The 12250-nt window shown below is 40.3% G+C and overlaps 1 protein-coding gene across 2 annotated transcripts in view; it reads left to right on the top strand.

Moving 5' to 3' along the window:
* PREX1 (phosphatidylinositol-3,4,5-trisphosphate dependent Rac exchange factor 1) overlaps positions 1-12250 on the top strand; it is a 288404-nt gene that overhangs the window by 239068 nt on the left and 37086 nt on the right. For both annotated transcript variants that reach the window (XM_020779458.3, XM_020779460.3), the window contains exons 22-26: positions 118-305; positions 2844-3005; positions 6181-6391; positions 8077-8353; positions 10292-10495. In XM_020779458.3, the coding sequence (XP_020635117.3) occupies positions 118-305; positions 2844-3005; positions 6181-6391; positions 8077-8353; positions 10292-10495 (1042 nt within the window). The remainder of the gene's footprint in view (positions 1-117; positions 306-2843; positions 3006-6180; positions 6392-8076; positions 8354-10291; positions 10496-12250) is intronic.

The raw sequence follows: 12250 nt of genomic DNA on the forward strand, positions 1-12250 counted from the left end.
TCATGTTGCTTCAAAAAGATCCAGAGAATTAATGAGATTATGGACTTCAGTAATCTGTAACCAGTACCATTGTCTTCTACCTCTGTACTTCTATAACAATTAAACTGTACTTTTCAGGCTTGACCTGTCACACCTTTGACCCTCCTCTGATCATCAGAGAAGATACTCCTCTCATCAGCCTAACAGTGGACAATGTCCAACTTGAGCATGGTGTTGTGTATGAATACGTAAGCACTGCTGGAATCAAGTGCTTTGTCCTGGAGAAGATCATTGAGCCAAAAGGGTTCTTCAACCTCACAGCAAAGGTTTATATCATTTGACATTATTTTTTTAAATTCATTTGATCCGGAAGGCTAAAAATGCATAATATTTAAAATAGGAATACACATTAGTTTTTAATTAAAGCATATTCATATAGAAATGTCCTTGGAAAGGACTTTTTTTTGCTTATAGCTTATTAGCAGTTGCCTGCAAGACTTTGCAGAATTTACCTCAGGAGGAAGAGCTTTCCAAACCTAGGAGTTGCTGTTGAGAATGGGCACAATTATTTCACATGCTTGGCTTTCTTTGCCTGAAAACAACAAGCTGTAAATGCATTGTCTGGCTGCCAGTTTCCCCTCTAAGATGCATGCAGATGCACAGAGCCCCCTTGGTGCAGAGCTCCCCATCAGCCGCCAGGGTCAATACCTGTTTACTTCCTGGTTTTGGGTGAAATGCCACATGCACCCCTTGCGCAGATGGGCGAGGCTCCCAATTAGAGGGAATGTTGGTTGGCTGTAGGCTGGATCAGGCTTAACATAGAAAATTGGTTTTCCTGTTGCACTGGAAGATACTGAAACAACATGGTGGCAGCAGATCATAGAAAATGCATTTGCAGTGGGATATACAAGGAAATACAACACAATCCTGTATTTCCTAAGAGGTGGAGCTTGGAAATAATGGCCATTATCTTATTAGTTAGTTATGGTGGTGTAAGTGTAGTGGCATAACCTTCTCATTGACAAGTAGCTACTCGTATTACTTGTGTGCCAGACACGTGCATTGGTGCACTATGGGATACAAGAAACAACTCATTTACTAGCAAGATTTGAAGCTGCAATTTACACCACACTACTTATTCTGACATAACTAAACAATAGGACATGAATCAATATATTAAAAATAACATAAAGGTAAAGGTTCCCCTTGACAATTTTTGTCCAGTCCTGTTCGACTCTAGGGGGCAGTGCTCATCCCCGTTTCCAAGCCATAGAGCCAGCGTTTTGTCTGAAGACAATCCTCCGTGGTCACATGGCCAGTGCGACTTAGACACGGAACGCTGTTACCTTCCCACCGAGGTGGTCCCTATTTATCTACTCGCATTTGCATGCTTTCGAACCGCTAGGTTGGCGGGAGCTGGGACAAGTGACGAGCGCTCACTCCGTCACGTGGCTTCGATCTTACAACTGCTTGGTCTTCTGACCCTGCAGCACAGGCTTCTGTGGTTTAGCCCACAACGCCACCACGTCCCTTCCCAAAAATAACATAGCTATTTGCAATTTGTTACTCTTTTCAGGAATGAGGGTGTAACAAAGTTAAATTTCATAGTGATGTATAAAGTTTGTTGGGTGGAACAAGTGAGATTTGGGGGAGTCCAACAATTATTTTGAGAAGAGAAGACTCCCTGGAAAAGACCCTTATGTTGGCAAAGTGTGAAGGCAGGAGGAGAAGGGGACGACAGAGGATGAGATGGTTGGACGGTGTCACCAAAGCTACCAACATGAATTTGATCCAACTCCGAGAGGCAGTGGAAGATAGGAGGGCCCGGCATGCTCTGGTCCATGGGGTCACAAAGAATCGGACACGACTTAATGACTAAACAACAAAAACAATTACTTTAAAGAGCATTTAAATTTTTTAAAGTGTTTTGACAGGAATTCCTTTCTTTATCAGTCCTTTAAAAAAAAGTAACGAGCAGCATAGCAAGGTAACCTAGCAAGTTATTGTTTCTTGCTGCAATTATTCCAACACTGTAACAGGAACAAATCATTTCTAAAAAGTGAATTTCTGCTTCGCTTAGGGGTTCATGGATGTTAATATTTCATACTTTGACTTTCTTCCTTCCTGCTTATAGTCCACGTATTCTTGTGTCGGGACTACATGGCTACAATAGTGGGGCCATAAATAAGCAGGCAAACCCACCAATGCTTTTTCTCTCTCTCTGAAGCCCTTTTCCTTTCCTGTGTCTTCCTCTCCATGCAGCAGGGTGCTGGGGAAGTGATCACATGCCGAATGCTTTTGAAATCAAGATTGAAAATCTGCAAAGGCCCCATGAGAATTGTTGGGTAGCTGAATGGTTCAGTTACCTGGTTGTGGAGCCGGGGGTTGGAAGTTTGATTCTCCACTGTGTCTCCTTGACATGGGCTAGACTCAAAGATCCATAGGATCCCTTCCAGCTCTGCAGTTCTAAGATGATGATGATCATCATCATCAGCAGCAGCAGCTTATGGGCCACACGTGGCACTACAACCACAGGCTATTCATCAAAAATTATCTGAATCTTGCATAGGAAACTTGTATGATCTAGGGACCAAGTACAGCACCATGCTATATTAATCTCTGTCATCTATGTAAACGTGCTGCACCAGAAACGTTGCCACAAGAGTTTTTTGCTAAGAAACATAAACACAGTGATCTGATTAAAAAGGGTTTCTCAAAAGTTGTTAGGATGTTTTGTGCAGCTAAGCTTTTCAGTCTGTGAAATCACATAGCCTCAATTGGCATTTTATTTCCAACATCATAGCCATAGAGGTAGATTGCATGATTTTCTAACCAAGCAAAATAATAAATTTCTCCTGTTTTAGATTTTAAATGCCTTTGCTACAGATGACAGCTATTTCGTTAAGAACTGCAGGAGACTCATGGCACTCAGCAATGCTGTGGTGACCATGCCTCAATATGAGTTCCGACAGATCTGTGACACAAAATTGGAAAGCATCAGCAGGCGAGTTGACAGCTATCAGGAGGTAGGATGATTTTGCACAGGGACACCACCGTCTGTTTCTCTTCATATAACTCATTGTGTCGCTAATCGACAGTGATATCTGCAGATAGTGTGCTTTCATATCCTTACTAGAGAGGTTGATTTAGGGTTGTGTGTTTAACCTTTCAGATGGCTTGTGGATTTTACTGAGATGGCAAAATTACGTCAGCATCTGATTGTCAAATCCAGATTGGCCCTGACTTACAGTAATATGAGGTAGCCCAATTAGGTAGCAGACTTTGGGTGTAATGAAAAGGAATACAGTTTTTTTTAGCTTTTGGTGTTTTTACAGCTAGGGATGGAAAGAGCTGCTTGAAATATTTTCTACCCTTTGAGCCAAAATAATTTTGCTAGCTTTGGGTCATATCCAAATTAACTTGAGTAGGTTGGCACCAAAATGTCTTGGCTCTGCCCTGTAGGAATTGCCTTCATCTGCTTGAGTTAAGGGCTTTGTAAACACACAAGTAGCCCATTTAATCCCACAGTTTTCTGCAGACAGACAGTGCATCAAGTGTTTGTGTACCCCAACTGGTTCCCAACAAGTTTTGAAGGATATTGTTTCTTGTGGAGAATGTCTGCTTTCTATTTTGACAGTGTTTCTTAAATATCATTGTACAGTGGTGCCCCGCATAGCGAGGTTAATCCGTTCCGGATTAACCTTCGCTATGGGGAAACATCGCTAAACGGAACGGAAAAGCCCAAGTTCCAAGTGGGCCCAAAACTCACCGTTCTGCGATGTTTCCCCATCTGGCTGTGGCCATTTTGGGTGTTCCGGCGGCCATTTTGGGTGTTCCGGCGGCCATTTTGGAACCGCCGAACACCTGTTCCCCCATCGCAATGCGAAGATCGGTAAGCGAAATGCTTACTGATCGGCGCAAAGTGATTTTTGGCCTATTAAAACATCGCTATGCGATCACATTAGCGATCACAAAATCCACATCGCTATGCGGATTCATCGTTAAACGGTGCGCTCGTTATGCGAGGCACCACTGTACTTGGTGCATATTATGATAGAAATTAATTTTAATCCAATCATACTAGGGCTCAAATACATGCCTTCCATCTGGAAAATAAGCAGACATCTCAAAAATAACATGCTTCTAAAGATAATTTCATTTTTAAAAAGTTTTCAGTCAATTTTGACTGAAATCCTGCTGCATTATTTGCATCTGAAGAAGGCTGATGACATCACTTACAGGGGATGTTTTTTGGTAATTAAAAATGTCCTATTTCTCTCCTGTGGTTCTTTGTTGTGAGCCGCCAGAGTAGACATTGTCTAGATGGGTGGCATATAAGTCTAATAAATAAATAAAATAAATAAATTCTGACTAGCCTGTTTCCCCGAAAATAAGACCTAACTTGAAAATAAACCCTAGTATGATTTTTAGGATGCTTGTAATATAAGCCCTACCCCAAAATAAGCTCCAATAAAGTGAAACCCCACCCTCCACCGTTGTGCAGCAACCAGAAGAAGATGACATGGCTGTATTTGAATCAATGTAGATTACTGTACATGAAAAGTATAAAACATCTCCTGAAAATAAGGCCTAATGCGTTTTTGGAGCAATAATTAATATAAGACCCTGTCTTATTTTTGGGGAAACACGGTATCATATATTCGCGAAGGCTTTCATGGCCGGGATCTAATGGTTGTTGTGGATTTTTCGGGCTCTTCGGCCATGTTCTGAAGGTTGTTCCTCCTCTGTATTTTTCAGAGCTGGAAGCCAAGTTTTGTTGAGTTTCAAACTTTTCTCTTTTTCGTTGAAGCTCTGCTGGTGCTTGTGGATTTCAGCAAAGGACAGAGGGGATCCCCTCACCACTGTGGGAGTATACTGAATACCTTGCAGTTGTGGCCAGGTATACATTGGAACTACAAAACGAAGCATCCACACCAGAATCAAAGAACATGAGAGACACTGCAGACTAAAACAACCAGAAAAATCTGCAGTAGCTGAACATGCCCTAAAACAAGCTGGACATGAAATTCTATTTCAAAATACTGAAATACTGGACAACACCAGCAATCATTATGTCAGACTCCACAGGGAAGCCATTGAAATCCACAAGCACCAGCAGAACTTCAACAAAAAAGAGGAAAGTTTGAAATTCAAGAAAACTTGGCTTCCAGCTCTGAAAAATACAGCCTGCAAAAGATCAACGATCTCTACACAGCCACAAGGACCAGGGATCACTACACACAAAAGACCAGCTAATGACACCCATCAATCACAGTGACAGATAATCTCTTCTACTTATCACAACCGTGGAACACCCTTCCAACAGAAATTTGGCTGGCACCCTCGCTGGGTGTTTTTAAAAGCCAGTTAAAAACTTGGTTATTCAAGCAGGCCTTCCCTCCAGTCAACTAAGTCTCTCTTATTTTTCCTTTCTTATGTTATTCCATCCTGGTAATCCTTCCTTAAATTAATTGAAACTGCAATTGTAATTTTTATGATTATATATATTTTTTATACTGATCCGTTTTATTTTGTAAGCCACCCCGAGTAGACATGGTCTAGAGGGGCGGGGTAAAAATCTAATAAATAAAATAATAAACAGTACACCCATAACAAGACACACTAAGCACCCATCTCCTGAATAGGACAAAAGCCTATCTCACAGCCATAAATATTCCACTCCCAAGCAAACTTCACCAGAGCACAGAGTGCTGTCCTCTGAAGATGCCGGCCACAGAGACTGGCAAAACGTTACCTACAGAACACGGCCAAAGAGCCCGAAAAACCAACAACAACCACAGTATCATATACTGTAATTCCTTTTATGTGGAAGCCTTAGGAGCCATGGGAGAGAAATTAGTTAAATATAATGTTAGTAATGTCATCTAGCATTGGCAATTTCTGCTAAATACATCCTCCAGTCCCTGCTCTTTCCATGACTTCCATGTGAGTAAAGATATTACGTTGGAGTTAGAAAAGCTGCAGGATAGAAACAGGAAGATTTAATTACCAAAAATCATGCCCTGTCAATAACATAAATTCTGTGGAGCTGTAAATTACATAACAGGATTTCAGTCGCTGCATTTTATGTTTAATATAATCTAAATAAGAGTTTGTTGGGAGGTAACCTGTGGATCTAGGTAGGGACTTTATGAATTCATGTGCTTACATAAATGAAGTAAACAGTTTTTCTTCCTCTAGTTTATAGATAGGTTGAGAAGGAAGGTGAGCCCATCCTTCAAACAAGCCACAACAGATCCTCATCCCTTGAACTGCATGGATTTCTGTCCTACCAACTGCCACATTAACCTTATGGAAGTGTCATACCCGAAAAACACTACCTCACTGGGAAGGTCATTCAGTATTCGCATTGGAAGGAAGCCGTCTATTATTGGCCTTGATCCAGAACAAGGTGCTCACTACCTCTCAGAGCTGTCGCGTCGCCATTGGAGTGTAATGTTCAGTAATGGTCCAGGACCAAATTCAAGAAAAAACAGTTTCTGCTAAAACTACCAGGCAGGCTTTGAAGTTTTCATCCAAACATCTGACTCTGTCATAGGGGAAGAGGGGGAAGGGAAGGGTTTGAGTATAGCTAATATCCTACACATGACAACCAAATGACCTTGGAAGATTCCTCCTGTCTTGTGTAAATTTATTGATGGCCAGAGGACAGGGCGGGGGTGGAATCATTGAAAAGCTAAAGAGGTCTACCATTGTATAAACGTTCTTATGGCCAGCAGGCTTGGAACTTAAAAGGAGGCATTCAAACAGGACTGAATGCAGTGGCACCAGTATTAAAAGCCATTTACCAATATATTACTCTTGAGGCATAATTTCAGGATGCAAAGAGCTTTGGAGGTGCTGTTTTCATAAGAGGGGAAAGCAATAGGTTTAATTAATGGTTCTGGTTGTGCTAGATGTTAACAAATCAGGACAGATTTCAGACTAAAAATACTTCTCTATCAAAATCACTGAGACTGCAAAAGGTCTTCAGTGGCTGAGACAAGAAACTTCTTCCTAGTGTCCTGTTTCCAGTCCCATGCTTCTTCTGTACTGTTCTATGGTTGCAGTAGACTTCAATTATATGGGGCCAGAACTTTGAAAATGTACTTTTATGAATCAGAGCACCCAGAATCCACCATTCAGAATGGCTAGTAGCATATTTTTGAACTAGAGTATCACAAGTAGTGTTTCCAAGTACTCCAGAGGTCATAGTTTTATAAGCAAACCACATCACTGGGCCACCCAGATCATTATTGTCATCATACCATCCCCCAGATGTGTTGGACTCTAGTTTTCGTCATCCCCACCTAAGAAGACACATTGTAGGAGGCTGATACATACTGTTTGATACTGGCTCACTTAAGTTTCCAGGCAATGAATTTCCTGGAGATGCCATAGATTAGGTCAGCATTCAAGAGAAAATTGGATGACCATTTGTCCGATCTGCTTTTATTTGTATTCCTACATTGAACCGGGGGTTGGACTCGGTCCAACTCAATTATTCTGTGATTCTGTGGCCTGTTGCATACAAAACCTACACCTCCCTCTCAAATAGTGGGGGGTAAGTGCTAATATAAGATTGATGATATAAGATAGCATCCTATGGTACATGTCTGATAGGTGAATACAGTCCTCTTGAAGCTGCATTCTCAAGCAAATTAGTGTTACAATTTGAAAACTAATTTAAAGAATAACATACAAAAGTATGTTGGCAGAAAGAAAGAAAGAAAGAAAGAAAGAAAGAAAGAAAGAAAGAAAGAAAGAAAGAAAGAAAGAAAGAAAGAAAGAAAGAAAGAAAGAAAAAGAAAAGGGGCAAAATATTTTAGCACTTAAAAGCCTAACAGTTTTATTTCATTGTGAGCTTTCATTGATCAAAATCCACTTCAGCTATAGCTCACATTGAAACAAAACTGTTAAGCTTTAAAGTGTCACAATTTTTTTACTCTTCCCCCTTCCCACTTTTTTTGCCAGCATACTGAGACAGACTAACTCAGAAACTTCTTTGGAAATTAAAAAATATTCAGAAGATGCCACTGAATCTCACTCTTTGAAAGCCAGTACTTTTAGTAACTAGAATTTGTAATGTTTTAACAGGAAACCTGAATCCATTCTCATATACCCAGCATTGTATAGCCACCATGGCTGCACCGTCTTGGAGGTGTTTGGCTCCGGAAAATGGGGATTACAATCTACATGGACAATATGACTGTTGCTATGGGCATGAGAATGGAGGAGGCTCTCAAGAGGAAAGAGGCCTTGCCTTCTTGTTGAAGCAGGAAGATCGGGAGATACAGGACTCCTACTTGCAGCTCTTCAACAAATTGGATGTAGCAGTTAAGGAAATGAAGCAATATGTCTCTCAGATCAACAAGTAAGTTGGCTGAACTTGTGCTTTTAGGAATCTCTGTACATGGTCTTAAACGCTGTAGTAATCTGTGGTTTTGAAAGAAGAAGAGGAAGAAGAAGACATTCTGAATATCAAAAATAAATCATAATCTCTTCTCATAGGTTATGCTAGATAGGGATTAAGGTAGTTTTTGGCCAACAAGATCTGGGAACCCAAGTTTGCAAATTACTAACCTCAGTTTTAAAAATGTTTTACAACCTCTGACTAGCAGTGGACCTTGCTTAACATTAGCCACAGCTGAAGTTAGTGCCAGACCACACTTTAACCATAGTTATACCAGCAAGAGGTTATGGGAAAATCATAATTTAGTAAAAATATGCTTTTGGGGGTGGTAACCTTTTGGACCCTCATTAAGTCTCAGCTTCATTGAAACTAAAATCAATTAAATAGTCCCTCTTGTTGGTATTTCCCATTCTTTTCTACTAGAAATGTTTGCTAGTGAATGTTATTTCAAGTTAAGCCTCCAGACATACTGAACTATGAATGAGCGGAGCTTTTGCCTTCAGTGCTTGGATTATAACTGCTGGAGTAAATAGTTTAAAGAGCAAACATCTCACTTACACGTTGGCAAACTCAGTGTATTTAAGAAAATTAGCAAGTATTTTGGCAGAATAAAATAGTCTTAACAAGTTAAAATGTTTTTCTTTAACTGTTGACTAGTGATGGGTACATCTATTATTTTGATTTCATGTGATTTATGTGCTAGTTGTTCTTTTACTTTACTCTGTTTGAAACTGACACTGTGTTTAGAGAGCCCTGTTAAACTGCAGTAATGCAGTCAAGCCTCTGCTCATAACTTGAATTAATTCCTGTTGGGTTCAGGTAGCTGACTAAAGGTTGACTCAGCCTTCCATCCCTCCAAGGTCAGTAAAATTCTCGAGTCTTCAAAATGCCTTTTATATTTCTGAAGAATCCACAGGCTAGTGGTCTCAGTGATATTGCTAGTCTAGTCTAGAGTAGACACATTGAATCAATTGTTCATTGGTGAGTGAACACATATGTAAATCTCATTGATTCCATAGAATGACTCTAGCTGAATCTACCAAAATGAATCTCACCATAGTATATTAGATACTCCCCAGAATACTGTTGGTGTTTGTGTAAGATTTTTAAGACTTGCCATAGTTAACTGCATCTAATTGGCAAGATACTGGGTTGCATTTCAGTTGTGTGCCTGCTCACAGCTTGATTGTGTAACTACAATGTGCCTTATAAATTAGTTGTAATTAGCTACAGTGAGTTACACAAGCCTTATGTGTACACCTGTAGGATTCATGACTCAACATAAATCAAAAATAAAATTTTAAAAGTATGAGCCTTAGGTGTTATTTTGATTGAAAAACTGAGTGAAAACATTCCATTTTCAGCAAAGAACATCAAAGGTGAGCCACCCAACCACAGAAATTAAAAATGATGGCAACCAAACAACCTTCTCTGCTTAAAAATTGGTACAAGAGCAGTAACTGATAACAAATTAAAAAAGAAGCAGCATCCATTAGATATCCTTGGAAGTAAAATTGTCCACATCGTACCTAAAAACAAATAGAGTAGCTGCCAACCAAATGCCCGTGGGAAGTGGACATCCTCAGCCAGGAGCCCATCTGTAAGCTGGTCCTATCCTCAATTAGCATTTCTAGAAGAAGGGGCACAGAGTATAGGGCCTTGATGAATTGGGGGGGAAAAAGGAAAGTTCATATGGGATTTCACACAACACCATTCTACTTGTAATGTATCAGTAGCAGTTTATTGCAGAGCTTGAAAAATATACTGTACTTTTTGAGGACTACAGTTGTCCGAATCCCTCATGGCTTGGAAATATAAACAGTTGTAGAACAAAATGTAACTTGCTCAAGATTCTGGTTCTCTGTATTTTTCTCACCATGATGTATTCTACATATGCAGGCTTTTGTCAACTATCACTGAGCCAACAGCATCTGGTCAATGTGAACCTCCCTCTACTGATGAGATGCCACCCACATCATTGGTCACAGAAGATAGTGATATTGACAAAGCAGAGCATGGCATGAAGAAGGTTTGCTTCAAAGTAACTGAAGAGGATCAGGAAGATTCAGGGCATGACACTATGAGCTACAGAGATTCCTACAGGTGGGTTCCGTGTGACACACTGCTATGAGCAATTTCAGATATCAAAAAGAAACAGGCCATCATTCTTGTGTGATCATGTGCATATTCAGCTGCACAGGAGAATGCTGCTAGGACTTAAGAACAAGCTTGTTCTGGATAATAATTTACTCCAAATGAAAATTTGGGTGGTTGGATGACTCTCAAATTGAGTTCACCCAAAAAGGGAGGAATTTCCAAATACTTGGAGAACTTCGTTTGGTGCTGGTTGTTATTGTTGTGCACCAACAGGTTTTATGACTTACAGAGACATAGTGACTTAATGAACCCCCCCCCCAACAGATCCTATCATTAATAGAACTGTGCATCTCTCTCATACTGAAAGGTGTGGCTTCCTTTATAAAGTTCATCCATTTTATATAGGTCTTCCTCTTACCCTATTGCCTTTAGTTTTCATAGTATTACTGTCTTTTCCAGTGAATTTTGTCTTCTCTTGATATGTCCAAAATATGATAGCCATTTAGTCATGTTAGCTTCTCCTGAGAGTTCAGGCTTGAACTAGAACCCATTTACAGTCGTGCCCCGCTTAACGATTACCTCATATAACGACGAATCCGCTTCACGACGATGTTTTTGCGATCATAATTGCGATCACAAAACGATGTTTTAATGGGGTTTTTTTTGCTTTGCAATGATCGGTTCCCTGCTTCGGGAACCGATTCTTCGCATTACGATGATCAAAACAGCTGATCGTTGGGTTTTCAAAATGGCCGCTGGCTGCTCAAAATGGCTCCCCGGTATTTTTAGGAGGCATTTTTTGCAAGAAAGGCACCTGAAAATGGCCACCATATGGAGGATCTTCGCTGGACGATTAGGTATTTTGCCCATTGGAATGCATTAACTGGTTTTTAATGCATTTCAATGGTTTTTTTAATTTCGTTTGACGACGTTTTCACTCTACAGTGATTTCGCTGGAACGAATTAATGTCATCAAGTGAGGCACCACTGTATTTGTCTTTCTGGCACTCCATGGTTTCTATAAAGCTCTTCCAACAGTATCAAATTTCAGATGAATCCATTTTTTTCTGTTTCCTTTGTTGTCCATTTTTCACATCCTTGGGCCCTGGGGAAATATCAAAATATAGTGTGTCTTCTACAGGGGAACCTTGGATGCACACCAGTTTTTAACCTTTCCCCCTAGTTTATTAATGGAGGTGCTCTGGAGTGCATTTTTCCACCCTTGTTTTGTTACAAGGTGGTAGAGGCTTAGGCGGGTCAATTTTTTAGTCTTCCCTTCTCTCCTCCTCTCTCTTAGAGGCCCTGATTGTTCTCTAAATCCATAAATTCATGATAAAGGTTTGGTTTGGTTTTCTCTAAAAGTATACTAGCCAAAGATTTTTAACAGTTAACAGTTCATTTTCACATTAAGAAGCATTGGATGCCTAAAACCTGCTAATGAATGGATTGTTCCTCTTGCATATGCTTAGGACCTGGGTTTGTTCCTAACTGTACAGTAGTAACAGTTGACAGTAGGATATCTGTGATGTTATATCAGGCCCCCTGATCACTGCTTGTACGGTATGAATTTAAGTGTGTCCACTTCAGCATTCATAACAATTTGACACGGTTCACATGTTTGTCACAGGATCAACTTACAGCAGGGCCTCAATGATCAAGCAGGTCAAGTGAGGTCAGAAGGAAGCATTTCTCCCTTTACCCAGTGAAGCAAAGCAGCTGGAAAAAGGGACTATTTTGTGGGTTCTGCAGGACCTGGTTAGT

The sequence above is a fragment of the Pogona vitticeps genome, chromosome 4 (assembly GCF_051106095.1).
Source record: "Pogona vitticeps strain Pit_001003342236 chromosome 4, PviZW2.1, whole genome shotgun sequence".
Taxonomy (NCBI): Eukaryota; Metazoa; Chordata; class Lepidosauria; order Squamata; family Agamidae; genus Pogona; species Pogona vitticeps.